This window comes from Molossus molossus, unplaced genomic scaffold (genome assembly GCF_014108415.1).
Source record: "Molossus molossus isolate mMolMol1 unplaced genomic scaffold, mMolMol1.p scaffold_m16_p_5, whole genome shotgun sequence".
Classification (NCBI taxonomy): Eukaryota; Metazoa; Chordata; class Mammalia; order Chiroptera; family Molossidae; genus Molossus; species Molossus molossus.
The window spans coordinates 73963277-73984969 of record NW_023425388.1 but is presented as its reverse complement, the minus strand read 5'-3'; the positions used below and the strand labels follow the sequence as shown (position 1 = coordinate 73984969).

The 21693-nt window shown below is 44.3% G+C and overlaps 1 protein-coding gene across 1 annotated transcript in view; it reads left to right on the top strand.

Moving 5' to 3' along the window:
- PLCXD2 (phosphatidylinositol specific phospholipase C X domain containing 2) overlaps nt 1–13797 on the top strand; it is a 50994-nt gene extending 37197 nt beyond the window's left edge. The window contains exons 2-4 of the mRNA XM_036243097.1: nt 220–680; nt 6130–6371; nt 12400–13797. Coding sequence (XP_036098990.1) covers nt 220–680; nt 6130–6371; nt 12400–12559 — 863 coding nt within the window. The 3' untranslated portion in view covers nt 12560–13797. The remainder of the gene's footprint in view (nt 1–219; nt 681–6129; nt 6372–12399) is intronic.
- The last annotated feature ends 7896 nt before the right edge of the window (nt 13798–21693 follow it).

The following is a 21693-nucleotide window of genomic DNA, read 5'->3' as shown; positions in this document are numbered from 1 at the left end:
GGATTATAATTTTACCCCAGGCTTAACAAGCTGCTAAAAAGACATTACTTTTATTTGTTCTTACTTCATTCTTAGCAAGCTGGAAAATAGTTTGCAAATATATGTTTACAATTTTTGGTATGTATTTGGCTCCTAATATTTATTTGTTTTCCTGTCGATTGGCTTATTTTTGCCAGGTCCAGTCTCAACTACTTTCCTCAACTTTATTCCTTTGTGTAGGCTCCCATGACTCATTCAGCTACTGGGTAGATGAGAAGTCTCCAGTGGGGCCTGACCAAACCCCAGCTATCATGCGCCTCGCCAGGATCTCCTTGGTGAAGAAGCTAATGAAGAAATGGTCTGTGACTCAGAACCTAACCTTCCGAGAACAGCTAGAAGCTGGGATCCGCTATTTCGACCTGCGTGTGTCCTCCAAGCCAGGGGATGCCGACCAGGAGATCTACTTCATCCACGGCCTTTTTGGCATCAAGGTCTGGGATGGGCTGATGGAGATTGACTCATTTCTTGCACAGCACCCCCGAGAGACTATCTTCCTGGATTTCAACCACTTCTACGCCATGGACGAGGCCCATCACAAACGCCTGGTTCGCCAGATCCAGGAGGCCTTTGGAAACAAGCTGTGCTCGACCTGCTGCGTGGAGAGCCTGACACTGCAGATCCTGTGGGAGAAGAAGTGCCAGGTAGGAGGAAACCAAGGTGGGCTCCCAGGGCGAGAACTGAGCTGTGTCTGCCTTTTCTCTGTGGCCAGCCATAGACAGCTCAGGGCAGGGCTCCTGGGCCAGAAGACATAGATTGTTTGGAATATTAAACATACTCACACAGGTTCCTGGGCTCTAGAATAGCTTCAAGGGCTTTCCTGGGTACCTTTGAACTGGGATGAACACCTGCCAACCTGTTTGGCATCTAAATTGACTTTGAATGGCCTGCCCAGAACCAGCCCAAGACAAAGTTGTGACATGGACTGGTTGGTCATGCCATTTTACTGTCTCCCATGAAGCCCAATTTAAACATTCCTGCTTCCCCTCAGGGAGAGTCTATTCCATCCTACCTTGAACTCAGTGTCAGATAACCCCTGCCAAAGTATTGACTGAGAAGTAAAAGCATTAGCTGACAAAGGTATGTGAAGTGATTGATTACAGTGTGTTAGGCCATCTTCACAGAATTGGGGTCATAGTGTGAGAGAGTTAAGGAAGGAAGAGCCCATGGGAGGAGTCCAGACTGGAAGAGTAATCCTCAAGTTGCTTCTGCTGAGAAAAGCCCCCAAACCTAGACCCAGGCAGGACATACTCAGGAAAAGGATTGTGCCCTGGCTGCTGAGGCTCAGTTTGTTGGGCGTAGTCCCAGCACCGAAAGGTTGCCATCCCATTCCGAGTCAGGGCACATGTGGGGGTTTCGGGGCTCCATCCCCAATAGAGGCATGCAGGAGGCAGCCCATCGCTGTTTCTCTCTCTCTTCCTCTCTCTAAAAATCACTAAACTATTCTTTTTTTTTAAAAAAAGTACCTTTCATTCATAGTTGCTCACTTGTTCATAGATACTTAAACAAAGCATCTTAAAGAGGCTGTTATTTTTAACTTAGAGAAGAGCTTTTAATTAAAAATCAATTCAAGATTATTCACTTGCAAAAACTTTTTCAACACCAAGTATGTGCTTAAGTGAGCACCATTCTAAGCACTTGTGATTAATTAGTAGATGAAACAAAGACACCTGCCCTCATGGAGCTTTCATTCAGGTGGAGACAGCTCATAGATAATAAACATAATAAATACGTTATATATAATGTCAGAGACTGGTAAGAGCCATGAAGAAAAAAGCCGAGCATGGGGGGAGCCAGGGTTCTGTGGGTTGGAGGCTGGGTCACAGTTCTATTTATTTATTTATTTACTTATTTTATTAATTTTTAGAGAGAGAGGAAGGGAGAGGGAGAGAGAGATGGAAACATCAATTAGAGAGAACATGGATTGGCCACCTCCTGCATGCCCCCGCTGGGGATCAGCCCCATGACCTGGGCATGTGCCCTGACCAGGAATCGAACCGGCAACCTCTTGGTGCATGGGTTGAGGCTCAACCACTGAGCCACACTGGCTGGGCTGGGTCACAGTTGTAAATAGGTTGACCAGGACAGCCCTCACTGGAAGGTGACTTTTGAGGAGTTAATCACGTGGATATCGGGAAGAGCTTTGCCAGCAGAGGAACAGCCAGTGCAGAGTCCTTAGCAGGTGTGCGCCTGACATCTTTGGGGAGAAGCAGGGGTCGTGGGGCTGGAGAGAAGAGCAGTGGGGGTCAGAGAGAGCACTGAGTGTGGGTCTCCAGGCACTGTAGGGACTTGGCTTTGACTCTGAGTGAGGACGGCTCTGAGCCCAGGGTGCTGGGACCTGACTCGGGTTGTAATGGTCTCCCTGGTTTCCATTAAGATACCAGGAGTAGAGGGAGTGGGGGAAGTAAGGAAACCAGGGAGGAGACTGTTAGTGAAAATTGGTCAGATTTTGAATCCATCAGAAGGGAGAGCCCACAGGGTTGCCTAATGGTTAGGATTCAGGGGTGGAAGGAAGTGAGGGTTCATGGGTTAGTCCCAGGTTTGGCCTGAGTAATTGGAAACACCAGGCTGTTTTGCACACTCATTAAAGTGCTTAAGGCCTTAGACTCCATGGAGGCTATTGAATTAAGTCTTAGTTTCTGTTAAAATTGATCTAAGCTATTTTTTCTCACAAAAACATTTGTAGCTGATGGTTTGCCAAATATTTGTCACACTGCTTCCTTCAAACCTGTGTTTATATCTATTTAGACTCACAAGTCTCATCTGGAGAGATTTTTTTACTCCAGTAGAGTCTCTCTCTTTACAATATTAAATAATAGTAGCAGCAACAACAGCTAACATTTAGCAAGCCTTTATAGTGTGCTAAGTGCATGGATTAACTCATTCAGTCCTTTCAACTACACTGTGAGGTAGGCATTCTTCTCTCTTGGCAGATGAGAGAACTGAGGCCTAGAGAGACTGAGCAAGCCGTCCAGGGGAACACTGTTAGTGACCGGCGGAGCAGGACTCCACAGGCTACTTGGCTCCCAGAGCTGTTCACACACCTCGCTGATTTTCACAACTAGTGCCATAGATCATGAGCCCCTATTATCAGGGCATCTAGAGGGTTAGCAGAATGGGAGAAAGGGGGAAAATGGGCCTTTGAGTCCAGGGATTCAGGTAAGGTTAAATTTGAGCACAGCTAAGTTTATAAACAGACATCTGTTATAAACATAATTCTATCATTTCAAACACAGACAGTATTCTGGATGGGTTGCCATACTGCATACTGAATCGTTTAGAAACCGGTAAGAACAACAGGTGTCTTCAGGAATAATGAATAGTGTGGAGAGTGACTTTCTAACAGCACAGTGATGATCCACCAGAGTTAATATGTATCATCCAACTACAGATATGCTTAAAAGTATAAAGACCCTCAGAAAAATGGAGAGTGTCATCAATTTAAATCCTAGGCTCTCACTGTCCCCCTTCCTTTCCCAGAGTTTTCCCTGACAGGTCTCTTCTTAAAAGCTAAACAAGGAGAGAGCAGAGTCACCAGTCCTCGCCCCACTGGATCAGAGCCCTGCTGCTGCTTAGCCTTGAAGTATTCATTGTGTAATGAGCTGCCTTGCATGTGAGCCCCTGGCATGTCATCACTACAATGTAATAGCAAGAAGTGTATCACCAGTCACATTTCATTTATTCAACATGCAATTCCATCGCAGCTCACAGATATACACTGTACATTAGTGGCTATGGGTTTTCCGGGTACAATGAATTAAACAATTTAACCTACAGATTGGCAGTATTTAGAATCTTACTGAGAAGGTAAGAATACATAACACTAGCAAAATACAAAACAACCAATATTCAATTGCAAGATAAAGCCACCTCAAACGTACTATACGAAGAAAGAGGTTTTTGTAATCAATCAATTGGAAAATAGTACATCTATAAATATACATCCCAGGGGTCCCGGAAAGAACCAATCAGAGTAAGAGGAGGTCAGTGAAGGAATAATTCTCCAAGAAAATCAGATTTGACACCTGAGTCTCAAGAGGGAAACTGAACATAAACTGCTGAGCTGGAGGGGAGAGCACCCCAGAGAAAGACGCAGCAGAGTGGGGTGAGGAGGCAGACAGGACCTGGCAGAGCACCCGCCTGGAGCTCTGTAGGATGAGAGTTGGGTTGCTAGGCCAACCTCCTGCTGTAAATAGAAATTCTCCCTGGAACCTTTAGGATCAAAGTGTTCAAGAAGGCTTGAGGGAAGGCATGAAATCCCTTTTGTACAATGTGTGCTTTTTTTTTTTTATCCTCACCCGAAGACACTTTTTGCATTTATCTTCAGATAGAGCCGGAGGGAGAAAGGGTGGGAGAGAGAGAGAGAAACATCAATGTGAGAGAGAGACACATCGAGTGGTTGCCACCCACATGACCCCAAACAGGGCTGGGGACAAACTGCAACCAAGGTCCATGCCCTTACGGGAACCGAACCCGGAACTCTCCAGTCCGCGGGCCGATGCTCTAACCACTGAGCCAAACCGGCCAGGGCTACAGTGTGTGCTTTTTGCATCTTTTTCTGGTGCCATCCCCTGACACTTCCCAGAGGCAGGCCACACGGCCGTGGTCCGAAGGGCCCTGTCCAAGGTTCCCACAGCCTCCTGCTTCTCCCATAGTCTGTTCCACAGGCCAGCTTTCCTCACTCAGGGACGGACGCTGGAGACCCCAGCCTTCCAAACCAGCCTTACATCGTCAGCAGGAAGTCCTCTCCAATCTCCCAATCTGCTTACAGTGAGCCTGTGATTAACCTCATTAGCACACGTGTTTACCACAGACATCATTAGCAGTCAGTCAGACATGACTCAAAACCATTAAAAACAAGAACGACTGCCAGCCTGTTCCGGGCTTCGAGCCTGGCGCTCCCAACTGCTAGGCCTTCAGGAGCAGTTAGTCAGGCTCCATAGCTACGAGCCAAAGGAGCACTGGAAACAGACACACTCAGAGCCCTTGGGGGCCTGCAGGATCACACAGTCGGGGAGTGCGACAGCATGCTCACATTCCTCCAGGTGGAGATCACTGGTGCCCCGAGGGGGGAACTCATTACCTCCAGAAACCTGAGCTGCAGAGCTCTGAATTGGGACAGCCGAAATAGCAATTCCCTGTCCCTCACCTGCCCCTCAGAAACTAATTAATGCTATGGCTGTGGCTTGCTAATTATTTTCAGAACCACTGCCATCCTGAGAGGTCTCACCGGAGACCCATCGCCTCCTGGAAGTCTTCCCTGCCTTGAGTGGCTCCTCTCCCTCAGGGAAGGGTTATTTCATTTAGAGTCAGCATGCACAGTTGGAAATCTGTGTGCTCCCAAATTAGTTCAATCTGCTGATCTCAACTCCAAGAGCTCCGTGTTGATTTTGTGACCATCTGAGTCATAACTTGTAGCCTCGGGGGTTCTCCACTTGGGGTCTAAAGAATGTAAGAAGTCTGTGAATTTGGATGGAAAAAACTACATATTTATTCTCACTAGCCTTGAACTGAAAATTATATACGCATAGATGCTGAGTACAGACGGTCACCCTCAGAAGTATTGGCCCCTACCTGTGACTTGGTTCCTATGGAAATCACACGTATTTCCATACAACATATTAGTTACTGCACATAAGTGATATCTTGACATATCATTTATACTCATCAGTATTTCAAAATTATGGACATGTACTTACCACAAAATATTTTTACTTATTTATTATGAAACACGTACATTTATTACAAATTCAATTAATATATGTATAGCTCTCTTTCCATCTCATTGATTTCTTTTGTAATCCTGTCTATTTCATTTTATGCATTCATTTAAATCATAGTCTGAGAAGGAGTTCAGGATTTTACCATACTTTCAAAATACTGACAAAAACAAAGTTAAGAAAATTCAAAGCAGACTTATACAAACGCTTAAATCCTTACTTACTGATTTTTCTAAAAACAGACGTCACATTTCCTGAACTTTCACCGTTTGTATTTGTTTGCCTTTCCTCCTGGCGAACAGCGTCAAGCCAGGCAGTTGACATTCCGTTTTTTTAATTCATTGCTCTCCTTTTTCTGTTTTGAACATTCCAGGTTCTTATTTTCTATCACTGCCCCTTCTACAAGCAATACCCTTTCCTGTGGCCCGGAAAGAAGATCCCTGCGCCCTGGGCAAACACGACGAGCGTGCGCAAACTGATCCTCTTCCTGGAGACCACGCTGAGTGAGCGGGCCCCGCACGGCGCCTTCCACGTCTCTCAGGCGATTCTCACCCCCAGAGCCAAGACCATCGCCCGAGGCCTGGTCGGTGGCCTCAAGAACACTCTGGTTCACAGGTAAGAATTTGCTTCCATCCCCAAAGTAAAGTTGTTTTTAAAAAATATATCTTGATTCTCTTCTGAGTAAACAGCAGTAAAACCATATAGTTTGGAGATTATACAGCAACACATGCCCGGCCAGTGTGTTTCAGTGGTTGAGCATCGACCCATGTACCACGAGATTGCTGGTTCAATTCCCGGTCAGGGCACATGCCCTGGCTGTGGACAGAATCCCCAGTGGGGGCATGCAGGAGGAGGCCAATCAATGTTCTCTCTCATTGATGTTTCTATCTCTCTTTCCCTCTCCTTCCTCTCTCTCTAAAAAAAATAATTAATTACATTTTAAAAAATACATCAACACAAAATATCTTGTTTGAAAAAGCTGTGTATTTGAAGTGACCTGCATTAACTGGCCAAAGGGCCAAGTGACCCTAACTGGCTAGGTCCATAGATACCAGGTGACTGGTATAGTTTCTGCCCTCATGGAACTCACAGTCTATCAGGAAAAGTAAACATACCAATTTCTCTAAAACAATATGAAAATCACTATCATAAAATTCTGGGCTGAGAGCCGTACTGATAAAGGAGAGGGCATATTTAAAAACAAGGACAAGTTGTATTTGTGTACTGTATTCGGAATAGGCAGTACCCTCTTGCAGACAATTTCCTTTCATTATTAAGTGAAGCCCGCCTACAGGAGGGCACATGTCTGAGCACATTCCTGTTTCCGGTTCAGATGGGTCTCAGTGAGGTTCGGTGGCCCAGGCCCACGTCACTGGGAAGAGCCCGCAGTGTCTCAGCCCTGGACTGCTGAGGGTCGGACTGCAGCCCTTTTCGGCATTCAGCACTGACTTGATATCGATGTTGAAGGGTCCTGTTTCTTTCGGCTCCACTGGCTTGTAACTGTCTTACTAGTATCTAAGTCTGGTCAGATCTTACTGGTTACAACTGTGAACCCACAAAGTCAGGACGCTTTTCATACTTGAAAATTCCTAAGAATTTTAGTCTGGCTGCCCAGGAGTTGGAGGCTCTTTGACTTAGTGCTAACGGTGGTGGCCCGCACCGACAGCCAAGGCATCCTGGCAGCCGGAGCCCTCGCCCACGGGTAGCAAGCAGATGTCTCCAAGACTCAGAGATACTTGGGTATCTCGACTCCAGCCGGTCACAAGAATGTTGCCGAGATGCATCCTGCCCTCCTAGGCCCCACATCAACTGAAGGAAGAAATTCTGCTGTGGTCAAGCATTTGTTCCTTAACACCAGCACCACCTGTTGAACGAGCAGGGGAAAGAAGCAGTAAACCTGGAGTCTTCCCCTGAGTGCCAGCCCCGGAAATTCTGTCCTAACCGGGCACAGAGGGGAACTGTCAAGCTGGTCCTAGGTGCTGGAGTTATCAGCTTAGCCAGGAGAAAAAGGATACGGTATATTATCCTGCAGATGTCGAGGTGGCTTTCTCAGCAGAGTTAGCCACCCCCACTCTTAAGTGGATTTCAGACCTGAGATCTTGTTCTCCTTGGTTCATTACTCTAAAAGGAGACTCTGAATAGAATTCTGGCTGATTTCTATGATAGTTTCCCCACCAAAATAAAATGAAAGGAAGTTTTGCCGAAGCCTGAGGACAGGGCAGCCGTGGGACTGTGGAAGGGGACACGACTGAAATCAGAGCCCTGAGGTTCACGGCTGACGTGGTCCCTGTGTGCACTGGATCGTGCTCCCTGAAAATTCATGTGTTGAAGCCCTAATCCCCAGTAGCTATGATGTGACTGTATCTGGAGATAAGCCTTTAAAGAGATGAGTAAGTTAAAATGAGGCCAGTTAGGGTAGGACCTGATCCAGTCTGACTGGTGTTCTTACGAGAAGAGGAAATTCAGACACAGAGACATCAGGGATGGGTGTGCACGGAGGAGAGACCATGTGAGGACATGGGTAAGGTGGTCATCTTCTAGGAGAGAGGCCTCAGGAGAAATAAAACCTGCTGGCCCTTGACCTTGGACTTCCAGCCTGCAGACTGTGAGAAAATAAATTCAGTTGTTTAAGCCACCCCATCTGTGGCATTTTCTTAAGGCAGCTGAGCAAACTAATGCAGTCCCTTAACAACAGGGCAGCTTTGGTTCCCTGAGGTTTTCTCACCAGTTAAATGGGATTAATAATACCATACAAGATTGTAGAGTCTTAACATGAAGATGCCAACTACAGTACCTGGCACAAAATAGGTATGCCATCCCTGTCTGAGGAAACCCCAAAACTTGGTGGAGTGGGCCTCAGAGTCCAAGGGCCATTCCTAACCTACTGCTCCGCAGCCATGCCCTCCCCCTCCTCCCCCCTTCCCCCCCGTCTGTCAGCAGTACCTGGCTCAGCCTTCTCCACTCCTCTCTCATCCTGGTAAATGTCAGGAGTGAAGAAAAGAAAGCAGCTCCTCCTCACCATGGGTTCTACAGTTCCCTTTCTTTGTACATAATCCTGATGATTTGATCCTTGCCTTGGTGGACACATGCAACCCGAAGCTGACACAGAGCTCTGTCACCTGAGACAGCAAGTGCATGCCTTTCCCATGTTTCTCTGCCCAGGCTCCCCAGATCCCCTGAGGTTTGGTTCTGCTGGGGTCAGTTGGGGTTCCCAACGAGCCTTGAATTCTCATTTCCCCAAGTGACCAGAAGATGGCACCTGCGTCTCACACTTAAACATGGACTAGCAACTTAAAGGCTTGGATGGTCAGTACTGCAGTAGCCTTCCTGTGAACCACTGTGCATTCCAGGCCTCTATGGCTAAGAGCAGAGTATGTTTGGGGCCCTTGGCTCTCAGGCCACAACACTTTGCCACCTGGGCAGCAGTTTATATTTATAGCTGATTATAATTTAACTGACCATCATCATGGGGGTACTTCCATTTTTAACTGGGACTCCCGACAATATAATAACTCAATTTGACCAGGAAATGTCCTTACCCCTGACCCCCAAATGCCTCTACCTCACACTCTACCGTTTATGATTCTTTCTCGTGCCAAACACTTATATAATACTTACTACATACCCCACACAATTCTAAGCACTGTACATGTATTTAATTCCCAAAACTATATGAAGTAGGTATTATTATTGTCATTTCACAGGAGAAGAAACTGAGACACAGAGAAGTTGAATAAGTGAAGGTCAAATTGAGTTATTATATTGTCGGGAGTCCCAGTTAAAAATGGAAGTACCCCCATGATGATGGTCAGTTAAATTATAATCAGCTATAAATATAAACTGTAAATAAATTTATGAGATGCGTTTTAGCCCACAGCCGATTATAGAGTCCACAGAGTGAGGGAAGAGACCTGGGATGGCTCATAGCTGTCAAGACAGGAGGAAAGAGAGAGGAGGGGCTAACAGGCTCCCACGGCCTTGGCAGGGTCTGCCCGGCGGAGAGCGAGAGGCCGGGAGAGGCCGGAGATGTGTGCTCAGGGGGGCAGGGCAGCTCGAGGGGCAGCCCAGGCGATGACGGCCCAGCAGAGTGTCCCCACGCAAGAGAAAGGGGCCTGTTAAGATAATAAACCTCACTTACTTTTAATTTTAGTGTAGAGCAAATCCCTCCTTTAAAAAATCTCCCTTGGGTGTCAGTGGGGAAAAAAGGAGAAACATCTGTAACAAAAATAAATTAATAATAAAAAAAATCTCCCTTAACCAAAATATAAGTCCTAGTTTGTGTCTTCCTTAAAGCCTTCTCAACTCATCAAGCGTTTATTGTGCTGTTTTTACCGTGATGCAGGACTACGAGGGCCCCCCCCCCCTCCCCGTGGTGTTTTATTCTTACTAGTTATATAGAAAGCATCTCATTAAAGTGTCATCATGTATGTCACTAAATTATGAGCTTCTTTGGCAAAACATTCTGACTATCACATAGAAAACCCTCAAAATATAAAATGAGACTGATGGACTGTTTGTGAGACAACTGAGTAAGCATTTGTCTATTAAGAAGCCACACGTACTGCTGGAATGAACACCTGTATATGCGAATCTTGACCCCTGTCCATACCATATATGAACGTTAACCTGAGACAGATCTTAGATCTAAACATAACGCCAAAAGCATAAAGTAAAAATAAGAAAACAGGAAAATATCTTTGAGACTTGGGAATAGGCAGAAGTTTCTAAGGCTGGTCACAGAAACCATTTAAAAAATGTTAGACTTCATCAACCTGAAGGAATTCAGCTCACCGAAATATTTTCATGAAAAAATTCATAGCAATCTCAGGCAGAGATATAATATCAAAAAGTATATCTGACAAAAGACTAGTATCCAGAATATATAAATAACTTTACAATTTAACTAAAAGAAAAAAGAAAGTAAAATAATTGGACAGAAGATGTGCAAATAGCCAATAAATACATGACGAGCAGCTCAACATCGGAGGTTGTCAGAAAAATGCAAGTTAAAACATTATGAGCTATCTTTACACACCCACTAAAATGGAAAAGTTAAAAAAGACTGATAGAATCAGATTTGGGAGAGAATGGAAAGCAACCAGAACTCTCATACCTTGTTGATGGGAATGTACAATGGAACAACCTCTTTGGGAAAAGATCTGGAAGTTTCTTATAAACATAAATGTAAACCTACCATACGATAGAGCCGTTTCACTCCTTGTTATTTACCCAAGAGAAGTGAAAATAAATGTCCACTAAAAGACCTGTATAAGAAGACGTATAAAAGTTTTATTCATAATATCCTAAAACTAGAAGCACTGTGTTTATCAATGGGATAATGGGTAAACAAACTACAGTACAGTCAGACCATGGGATACTATGCAGCTATTTTTAAAAAAAGAATAAGGTACTAGTGCATGCAACAACATGGGTGAGTTGCAAAACCATTTGCTGAATGAAAAAACCTCACACACAAGAATATGTATTTCATGGCTTATATGAAGTTCTAGAACAGGCAATCTGTGGTAGAAAAAACAACAACAGTGTAATTGTTGCCTCTGGGAGGATATGGGCAGGAATTGAAGGGGAAGGTGCATGCGTAAACTTTCTTGGGTGCTGATAAGATTTTATACCTTGATATGGGTATAGGTTACGTGTATACATTTGTCAAAACTCAACTGGTATACACTTAAGTCTTGTGCACTTTACTGGACATAAACTTGAATGTCAAAAGAAAACTTGAAAACAAATATGGAACCCTAGTTAATAATATGCATACTGAAGTGTTTAGGGGATGCATATGTGTTTGCACATGGAATTTGTCAAAAATATAAGATAGATTGATGGAAGAACAGAGTGACAGATTGATGGATAGATGTGTGATAAGCAAGTATAGTACGATGTTACTTTTAAAACTTTTTTTTTTTTTTTTGCCTAGTGGATATATTTATAGTCCAATCTTACTTTTTTTTTTTTTTTGTTATCCTCACCCGAGGATATTTTTCCACTTTTTGTACAGATAGAGTGGGAGGGAGAGAGAGGAAGGGAGAGAGAGAGAGAAACATCGACGTGAAGGGACACATCGAGTGGCTGCCACCCGCACGACCAACCAGGGCCGGGGACAAACTGCAACCGAAGTACGTGCCCTTAGCGGGAACCGAACCCGGGTCTCTCCAGACCGCAGGCCGACGCTCTAACCGCTGAGCCAAACTGGCCAGGGCTACAATCTTACTTTTAAAACCTTTTTTTTTAACATGGTGGATAAATTTACTGTAAATTTCTTTTCATGTTACAATATGTTTGAAAATTTTTATGATAAAAAATTTTAGGATAAAAATTAAAGAACCTATTAGTAAGTAGGTTTTTGATACTAGTTTTTAAGATCCTGTTCTCATGGCTCTCTTTGGGGTAAGCAAGCGCCTCTTCCAGGACAGAACCCTGAAAGTACAAGTCTGGTGGAATAGACGCCGCTTTGTCCCTGAGAGAGAGATGAAGCTTAAATGGACAAGCTGCTGGGTACTCAAGCTTTTATTGACATACTCTTGATATATGAAGGGAAATGTTTTGTTTCTATTTCTGGAGGAGCCCTTCTAAACTCCACTCTCTCTCCCCACCCCCACCCCCAACACTGCCCTCCGTGTAGGAATCTCCCTGCCATCCTGGACTGGGTGAGAACACAGAGGCCTGGAGCCAGGGGTGTCAACATCATCACGTCCGACTTCGTGGACCTGGTGGACTTCGCCACAACTGTCATCGACCTGAATGACCTCCTGCAGGAGGATAGAGCTTTGGCTAAATGCTGATTTAAATTTTTATTTATCTTAATGTTGAATTTGTGGATCCAGGCTAGAGTTCTGAAGGGTTTTCTGTTAGGGTGGCCCCTGGGCAGTGATGGTGAATTGAGCAGTAAGAAGGGGGGTGTTTTTACATTTCCCCCTCCTCACAGGGCCATTTGGATAAAATTACAGACCTTTTAATGGCATTTTCCCAATGAAACTTTTGAAAAACTGAAGTCCAAGGGAAGAAAGCATGTTTCAAGAGATCAAGGCCAGGATGTCTCAGTGGCTTATGATGTTGAATGTAATATGGAAATGGAGTCTCCAAGATCCATTGGGGTATTGAGTGTCCCCTTACTAGGCCTAGTTCCCCATTGTCTTCCAGGATGTTGTGTTTGAGTTGGTGAGAAAATTAAACCAGAAAATCATTCCTGGTCAAAAGAATGGCTTGTTGCAGGTGTAGACTGCCCTGTGGGGTGGCTCCATCATCAAGCTTGGCCTTTGAGGGGAGAAAGGGCCAAGTGCCAGTTCTCTCTAGACATGTTGAATGTCACCACTTCTCCCGAGAGAGCAAGAGTGTATCTCCAAGGAATTTCAGCCACAAGCTGTTCTTGCATAGTTTGTGTGTGGTAACTGGTCAGCTTCCCTCTTTAGATAAAGAGTGCATCCGGCCCTTGGTGTCAGAAATGCGCTTCCCAGTTTAAAGCATCGATTCCTTTCTCTCTCTTTTGGCCCCTTCCTAAAAGTGAAAGGAACAAAGATGGGGGATCTTTTCATCGTGGGGCCCAGCAACAGATAGACACACATGTTGGTTGCACGCCAGATGTGTTTTTAATTTAATTCTGTAGCTTTTCCCAAAATGGCTGCCAGGGAAGCACCTGCATCATTTTGGCAAAGTCCTCTTTGGAGTGGGATCTTCAAGCCGGATCTTGGAATTGCATTTCTTTGTTGTCTGCCTTGGACTCGGGTCTGTGACGTGGGCCACACCGCTCACAGAAGGTAGCTTGTCTGACACCGTGGAGGCAGACACAAGACGCCTGGGCAAGTGCAATGGATTTAAGGAGGACGCGCCAAGTGGGTTTGGAGCCATTCTGTAATTCCTTGAAAACAAGACTACCTCGGGGACACATAGGATGACTTGGATGTCATCAAGTGAGAACTACCCAGTGTTGGAACATTTCTAGTTTGTCTTCCTTGTTCTAAGCCTTGTAATCACCATGGCATGAGGGCTTTGAAACTCACAAGGGGACTTTTTTTTTTTAATTGATAAGAGGTACTTCTCTATAATGAGCCCTCTTGTGTTTTATTTATTTATTTATTTACTTATTTATTTATAGATTAAGTATCTTCAGTGCTTCTTACCTCAAGAGCACTCACTAAGGAGCTTCCTGAACTTTTTCACCCAGGCCCGATGCTGCCATGGTCTTCCTCCTTAGCGGGACCATGCATCTCAGGACTGTGAGTGACCTGCAACTCTACTGTATATGTCCCGCTCCCTCTGTCACGAGGGCGAGCAGGGTTCACGGGTCGGTGTGGTCCAGGTCTGAGAAGCCACTCCCAAGCCACGCACTGGTGCAGAAGATGAACTGGGTCGTGAATAACTCTGAGTTCTTGAGGAAGACCCTCCAAAAGAGGGTTGAAAGGAACCAGCTAGAAGGAAAACTGGGCATGGGAATGTGTGCGCTTTGATGCTCCTAAGAACTGCTCAAGAATCCCTAAGGAAGTGGCAGCTTCTGGATTCTTAAGGAGGAAAGATAAACATGGAATCCTGGGTGGATGTGTACATGTATAAAGACCGTTGGACCACCTCCCAGCAGCTCCCCATTTCCACGTTTTGATGCTTGTTGCTGGATTTGCATGCTGCCCGCGGTGGGGAGTGTCCTGGATTTGCTACCAAAAGCACACGCACACCTCCAACTTTTGGTCTTCCAGCCTGTGCTCTCGGGAAAGGGATTTAAGCCCTGACCTTTAACTTCCACAGCTTGAGGAGGTCACAACACAAATGCCTCTGGGCACTAACTTTTCCTTTTCTTGCTTTTGAGCTTCTCTCCAAAGAGGTTTCTGGGACTTTGTCAAATTCTTTAGGGCCTTTTATGGAAAGGAGTCCTCACCGTCTCAATTTCCCTTCAGTTCTGATACTAAACTCCAGTGACAAGCTCTGAAATCCCTGGCTTACCCTCAGGGTTTTATTTGTTGTGTTGTTTTATTTTAGTCTTTTTTTTAATTCATGGTCAATTGTTAGGGACTAAATCAGTTCCCCTCTTAACCCTTTGATACTTGGCAAAGAGACAAGGAGGCAAGAGGAGAAGTATTCTTCTCTGTTTTATTTGAGCCTCAGCTTTGTCCAGGTGCTTGGTGCTATGAGGCCAGGTGTGTGACAGGTGCCTACACAGGACACCAGTGACACCCAAGGGCTGCTGACTGTTCAGTGAAATGTTTACTTGATTTTTTTCCTTTATTTTAAAATATATAGTTGCACTTGGGTTGTACCTTTTAAGTGCACCTCAGTGTTTGCATGATCAGAGAAGACATGGAGCATGACGAAAAGCGCAGGCGGTGGTAGCGAGGTCATGTGCTTGGAGCCTGCCCGCTGTGCCGAGTGCAGGCACTTGCTCCTTCGGGCTGCGGGTCGCCAGCCTGGCTTGCATTTTTTAATTCTGTGCAGGAGTTCTGGGAGATAGGAGGATTATTTACAGTTTACCTTTGATAAACACCCTTGAATTAGCAAAATGTCTGCCCGAGAAAGAGTGGCTCGACCTATTATGAGGGATGCGTGCACTTGCTCCTTGACCGAAGGCCAAGCAGGAGACTCAGTGACAGGCCAGATGGAAAACAGGCTTTGGTTCTGTGACTCATTCTGCAACTGCCAACAATAAAAATGGTGACCCAAGCATATTACTTTGTTTTTTTAATCCTCACCCAAGGATATTTTTCTATTGATTTTTTCAGGTAGAGTGGGAGAGGGAGAGAGAGAGAGAGAGAAACGCCAATGTGAGAGAGACCCATTGATTGGTTGCCTCTTACATGACCCCAACTGGGGCTGGGGATTAAACCCAAAACCAAGGCACGTGTCCTTGACCGGGAATCAAACCCCAGACTCTTTAGCCCGCAGGCCGATGCTCTGACCACTGAGCCACACCGGCCAGGCCCAAGCATATCACTTATTCTCACAAGTTCTGGGGACCTTTCAGACCAAACAAGGTTATCATATTTGCTCAGAATTAACTTCAAGATCAACTTAAAAGCTACTTAATTGATCCAAAGGAGATTTTAGGATTCAGGGCCATAGTTATTTTGAAAAGTAGAATGAATATTTTATGAGCTCCCTGGACCACTGGCCATGTGGCCACGTTTCCGTGGCTTCATGATAGAGGGGACCATTAAAGGTTTCTGTTACATTAGAGCAGTGTTGAAAGGCTTGAACTTGGAGCCTGTTAGAGGTACATACCACTGTGGTTTCATGGGTACAGAGATATTCTTAGGATTAGAGAGAGAATTCAAGATAAACCAGGTAACATGATAAATTATTGAGGATTAAAAATTTAAATGAATGGCAGATCTAAAAGGGTCATGCCAAAAAAGATTATCTACTTGCTACATCAGATGCTCTGGTAATTAAATTTACATACTTTCCTTAGTGCTGAGTCCAGACCCCTGTATTCTTGAGAATCATTACGTTACAGTGTAAAAGCAGAATTTTATATAAACTCAAAGAAAAGCACAAGATCTGGGCCTGGGTAGTGATCGCTCTTCAGAATCCTAGTTCTTGCACAACCTCATCTTCACAGTGTGGTAGAGCGTTCTGGAATTAAATGCAGTTTTGTGCTGAGACAGGATTTTCTGTCTCTGTCTTTCTGAATCTTACCATAAAAAAGTGCTCCCCATCGACACATTGTTGCAACCCAGCAAGAAGGCTTAGTACAAGGCTAAAGGTGGAGACACAGAAGGATGAAAACTGAAGTGGAACCACCTGTTTCCCTGGGAAGCAGAAGGGCTACACACATCCAGACCATCTGGCAGAATTAGTTCCTGCCACAGTTGAAGTTTTGTAATGTTCTTTATTGGCTGACGGCAGATGTTTACTGTTAGGTTCTAGGAAACAGAATGGGCTAAAGAACGAGACACAGCCACACGGCCCCCTCTCCGGGCTGAGCAAGGAAGTGAGCCTGCACTACATCTGCCTTGGTTCTTTCATCTGGAATACAGATGCCGTCTGCTACTTGAGTGCTGTTTTGCAAACCTTGGTCGAGCAGCTCCCCAAAATATCAGGTCTCTAATGACGAGCTTTAATGCCATATATTAAGTGGTGTATAAGTTGTGATTCGTCCTCATGTGGCTTATGTGGAGAAACACTACCTAGGTTCATTTCTCAAAGGCGCTGTGTTGGATCAAGTTGTCTAACAGCAGCACCTTTAGTGACATGAATAATAAGATGAGTTGGGCTGAAAGGAATCTGCTGATGTGTATGTGAGCTCCTGAGAGATGGGCTTTCTCAAATACACACCAAGTAGTCATAACAAGAGGAGATGAATAGAAATTGGTCACATCAAACTCCAAACTGACAAGAAGTTTGATGTGTATGGCACAGAGCATGGTGGCCCCTCCAGATTCCACTGACTTTCCAGTACATCTCGGCCCTCTGCCTCAGACTGCTCCCCACTCAGGAGTGAATTGGTTGAGTGAAAAAGTGATTTGGCTGGAAACTTGACCTTTAATTCCTAAAGATGCTGAACAGCTCTCTACTGCCCAGAGATTCCCCAGCCTCCTGCCAGGAAGAGTGACACTAAGGTCGCTACAGCGCTGACTTGGCCCTAACCCAGAGAACCCAGGACACAACGCTATTGATGTTGAAATGCCAACTCTTAGACCCTGAAAACACTAAGATAACTCCTTCCACCCTGCAGGGGATGTAGTGTTCTGGTCTTTTCTCCAACAAAACTTATTCTTAGGACTTTTTAAATTCATTTCTAAGCCACATAGTTTGAATGAAATATTTTTCTTCTCTTCACTGGGAATTCAATCCCATAGTCTATTGAGGCAACCCTCCTGATGGTTGAGAGACATTTTCCATCTCATTCCCACTCATCTCCTTCATAGAATACCGCTTTCTCCTCTGGTCTCCTGGCCATCCTCTGTTGTCTGCTGATTACTGTGGATCACAGGATGCCGGCAAAATGTACAGTGAAAGGCACATGCATTCAACAATGTCCAAACACACCCTTATCATAGTGGTTTTTGCACCTTACTCTTCTCAAATGCATTATTCAGAGCCCCTCCTGTTCCCCCCCCCCCCCCGCCATTAGAACTGTCCCTAACTGGAGCCCAGAACTTGGGGCAGATACTTCATTGAGCCCAACAAGAAGCACAGCACTTTGAAAAGTCAAATAGGCCTTTGGTAGCTTTGTACATGTGCAGTTTTACATTTGTTATTAGTTTATAGCACTAATAACACTTTAGTCATGAATCTATAATATCAATATGATAAATCTTAGTATATATTCTAGAGACAGTGGTACCTTGCTGCTATTACATATACTAATTTATACCCCAATTAATAAGTGTTGCATACACATTGTGTATGCATTATTGTACCATGTATGCATATATATATATATATAGTGTGTGTATATGCCGACTGCAATATTTAACCTCAGTGATCAGCATTTTAAAAATACAGTAGTCCCCCCTTATTCACAGAGGATTTGTTCTAAGATCCCCAGTGGATGTCTGAAATCATGGATAGTAATGAACCCTGTATATGCTGTGTTTTCCTACACATACATACCTTTCCACTTAAAGGAAGCACTTTATGGCTTCTCTGTGGAATATCTCAATTGTCAGCATCACTACTCTTGCACTTTGGGGCCATTATGAAGTAAAATAAGGGTCACTTGAACACAAGCACTTCGATACTGCGACAGTCAATCTGATAACCTAGGCTACTAAGTGACTGGTGGGCCGGTAGCATGGACAGCACCACGACACTGGGCAAAGGGATGAATCCTAGCCAGGTGGAATGGAGCAGGACAGCTTGGGGTTTCATCACGCTGCTCAGAACTGTGCAATTTAAAACTTAAAAATTGTTTATTTCTGGGGTTTTACATTTAATTTTTTTGGACTGCTGCTGACCATGGTAACTGAAACCGTGGAAAGCAAAACCTTGGATAAGGTTGGACTACTGTACAGGGTTGTCATAGTGAAAATAAGTCTTGGTCAATGATACACAAATCTGAAAATACTCTATTCGATATTATATTTTGTCCTCTATGCTTGTTTTATATTACAATGCATGCTGTTTGCTAAATTAAGCAAAATAATAACAGTAAATTATACCAATTTTAAGGTTAGAATTGCAATTTTGCTCATATGCTGCTTAATACTCTGAAATGTATTTTGTGGCAAAATTATCTTCTTCATACACATTTCACTTGGCTCTTTTACCCTAGGAAATAATTGTTCAAATCTCTCTCCTTCTGTCTTGTAACCTGGATTAGACTGCTTAATTCAAACTAAAACATTGTAAAGCCAGATTACCTCATTTTAACTGTGAAAAGGTTCCATCGATATGATGATATGATTTTTTTCTTGTATTTGATTTGAACTACCTAAATAAGCTTAAACCTAATAATAAATATAAAACTTGAGCAGACATTTCTCCTTTGTTTATGTGCACATTTTATTATCAGCCAGATAAATACTCACAAGTAACTATCAGTCTTAGTAGTAGCACCCACCCCCTCCAAAAGCACTCAACACAATCCTTTCAACATGGTTCACTATGTCTATCAGGGAATGACTTAGCAAAAAATAATTAAAGTAATGTGAGATACAACAGATAAAGTTGGATGGTGAAATAGAAAGTTGCATAATTACTGGACCCAACATGCATTACTCAGAGAGTGGGATTTGTGCCCCTGGGATTACACAAGATGACCTATGGTGGAATATGGCCACGTCCTTGCATAGCATTAACGTCATTAGTCACTTATTCATTCTGATGATCTGAAAGACACGTCTTAGCTTAGTGATGAAACTCCTCTAGTCCTCGTTTATCTAGCAAATATAAAAAAAGACAATAGTATCCAGCTAACCTTTATTATCCTGTTGTTTGTATTGTATTTATTTTGTGGTTACCTGGGTTTTTCAATAGTGATACAAAATTTCCTTTCAAAGGAAACTTAAGTTTTTTAAAGAGTTTACTCTGAAGAAGTTATGGAAGTGACCTAAGTGTATAAGCCTTTCCAGGTTGAAAAAAAAAAAAAAAAATGCAGTCTATTCTACCGCACACCTTTGCCAAGAATTGGGTTTGGCTGTGCTCTTAGTTGAACATCCTTAACTAAATAAATGACTAGCATTCGAGATAGAAAATCACTTTTTTTTTTTTTTTAATAAGGGCACTTTCCATGTTGTCCTGGGCTACAGTTTACATGGGGGTGGGGAGGAGAAACTTTGGAGTCACTCAGTCCCACGGACCATTCTTGGGGTTCCCATGGACTGCAGAGAGCAAACCCACTTCCTCTGCTTAAAAAGTGATTCCCAGCCCTGGTCGTTTTGGCTCAGCGGTTGGAGCATCGGCCTGTGGACCAGAGAGTCCTGGGTTCGGTTCCCGCTAGGGGCATGTACCAAAAAAAAAAAAAAAAAGTGAATCCCTGAAGTGAAGATGCCTGAATATCCTGGATTTTTGTGTTTTTCTTTTGTTTTATTTATTTATTTATTTTTGACCCCAAAGGGATTCTTCTTGCTCAGTAGTGTGTTTACACCTCTGCAAATCAGCTCACAATGACCGGAGGAGTGTCATCATCTTGAGAATGGGAACCGTTCCTTCTCAGAGAGGATGGGAGGCTGCAAGGGAGGCAGAGTGGCCACAGCCTGTGCCTCGACCTCACGCAGGGTGGCCTGGACAGGAGCCAGTGAAACAAACACACTCGTCAGACCAGGGTGTTTGCACAGCTGGGCAGGGGTTTGGGATAGCGTGGGTGGGGAGGAGGACACAAGTGTCAGCCTCTGTCCAGTGGCATCATGCAATTGAAAGAAGCCTTAGACAAGTAGATGGCTTTAATCTAAGGGTCCTGGAGTCTAAAGAACAGGGTTCATTCATGGAGAAATGCTCTAAGCAGAGCTCTTGTCACAAAAGGAGGCCACTGAAAACCGTTCTTTGTTTAACCTGAGAACTTCTCTGCTTTTTGGCCTGAAGACGTTCCTGCCCTGATCCTCATTGTGTGTTGCCCAATCTGAGCTCAGGGAGTCTCATCTCCAGGCCTCCATGAATTATAAGGGTATCTAGAAGAAGATGTCCTTCCCCATCATCTCCAACTGCCTCCCCAAGGGCCTGATGTGTAGGGAAGGCTAGAACCCACAGGTTGCCATTCCCAGAAGGGAGAACTTGGCTTCATGAAGGGTATTCTCACGTGGAATGGACGCTATGTGAGAGAGTGAGCTCACCGTCACGAAGAGTAGTTCAGAGCATGCGTGTATTAGTTTGCTGTTGTTGATAGAACTATCGCAAATGTTATGGCTTACAGTAAGACAAATGTATTACCTTTCAAGTCTGGAGTCAAGACTAACCTGGGTTGGCAGAGCTACGTTCCTTCTGGAGGCTCCAGAGGGAAACTCATTTCCCTCCCTTTCCAGCTTCTGGAAGCCACCGTCCTTGGCTCTTGGCCCTGTCCATCATTAAAGCCAGAAGGTCGCATCTTCACTCTCTCTGAGTCTGCTCCTCTCATCACACCTGTTTTGACTCTGACCTCTTAAGGGGACTTTTAGGACACTGGGCCCACCTGTATAACCCAGGATAGTCTCGAAATCCTTAACTTAATCATATCTGCAAAATCCCTTTTATCCTGTAAAGTAACATATTCTTGTGTTCTGGGGACATGGACATCTTTGGGAGCTTATATTCAGCCTACTACAGAGTGAATCGTAGAAAATACTTTGACACTGGTACTGATTTTCACGCAGACTTGAGTTCAAATCCTGCCTTCAGCACACTCATTGCATGAACATTATCTCGTTGAGCCTCTGTTCCCTCATCCATAAAATGGGAGTGAAATCTCAAGGTTACATGAAGGTCTGTGGTAATCCATATAAAATGCCTGACGTATTTAGTGCACACTCAGTAATGGAAACTATATCCGTTCAAGGAACTTCCAGATGGTTCTCAC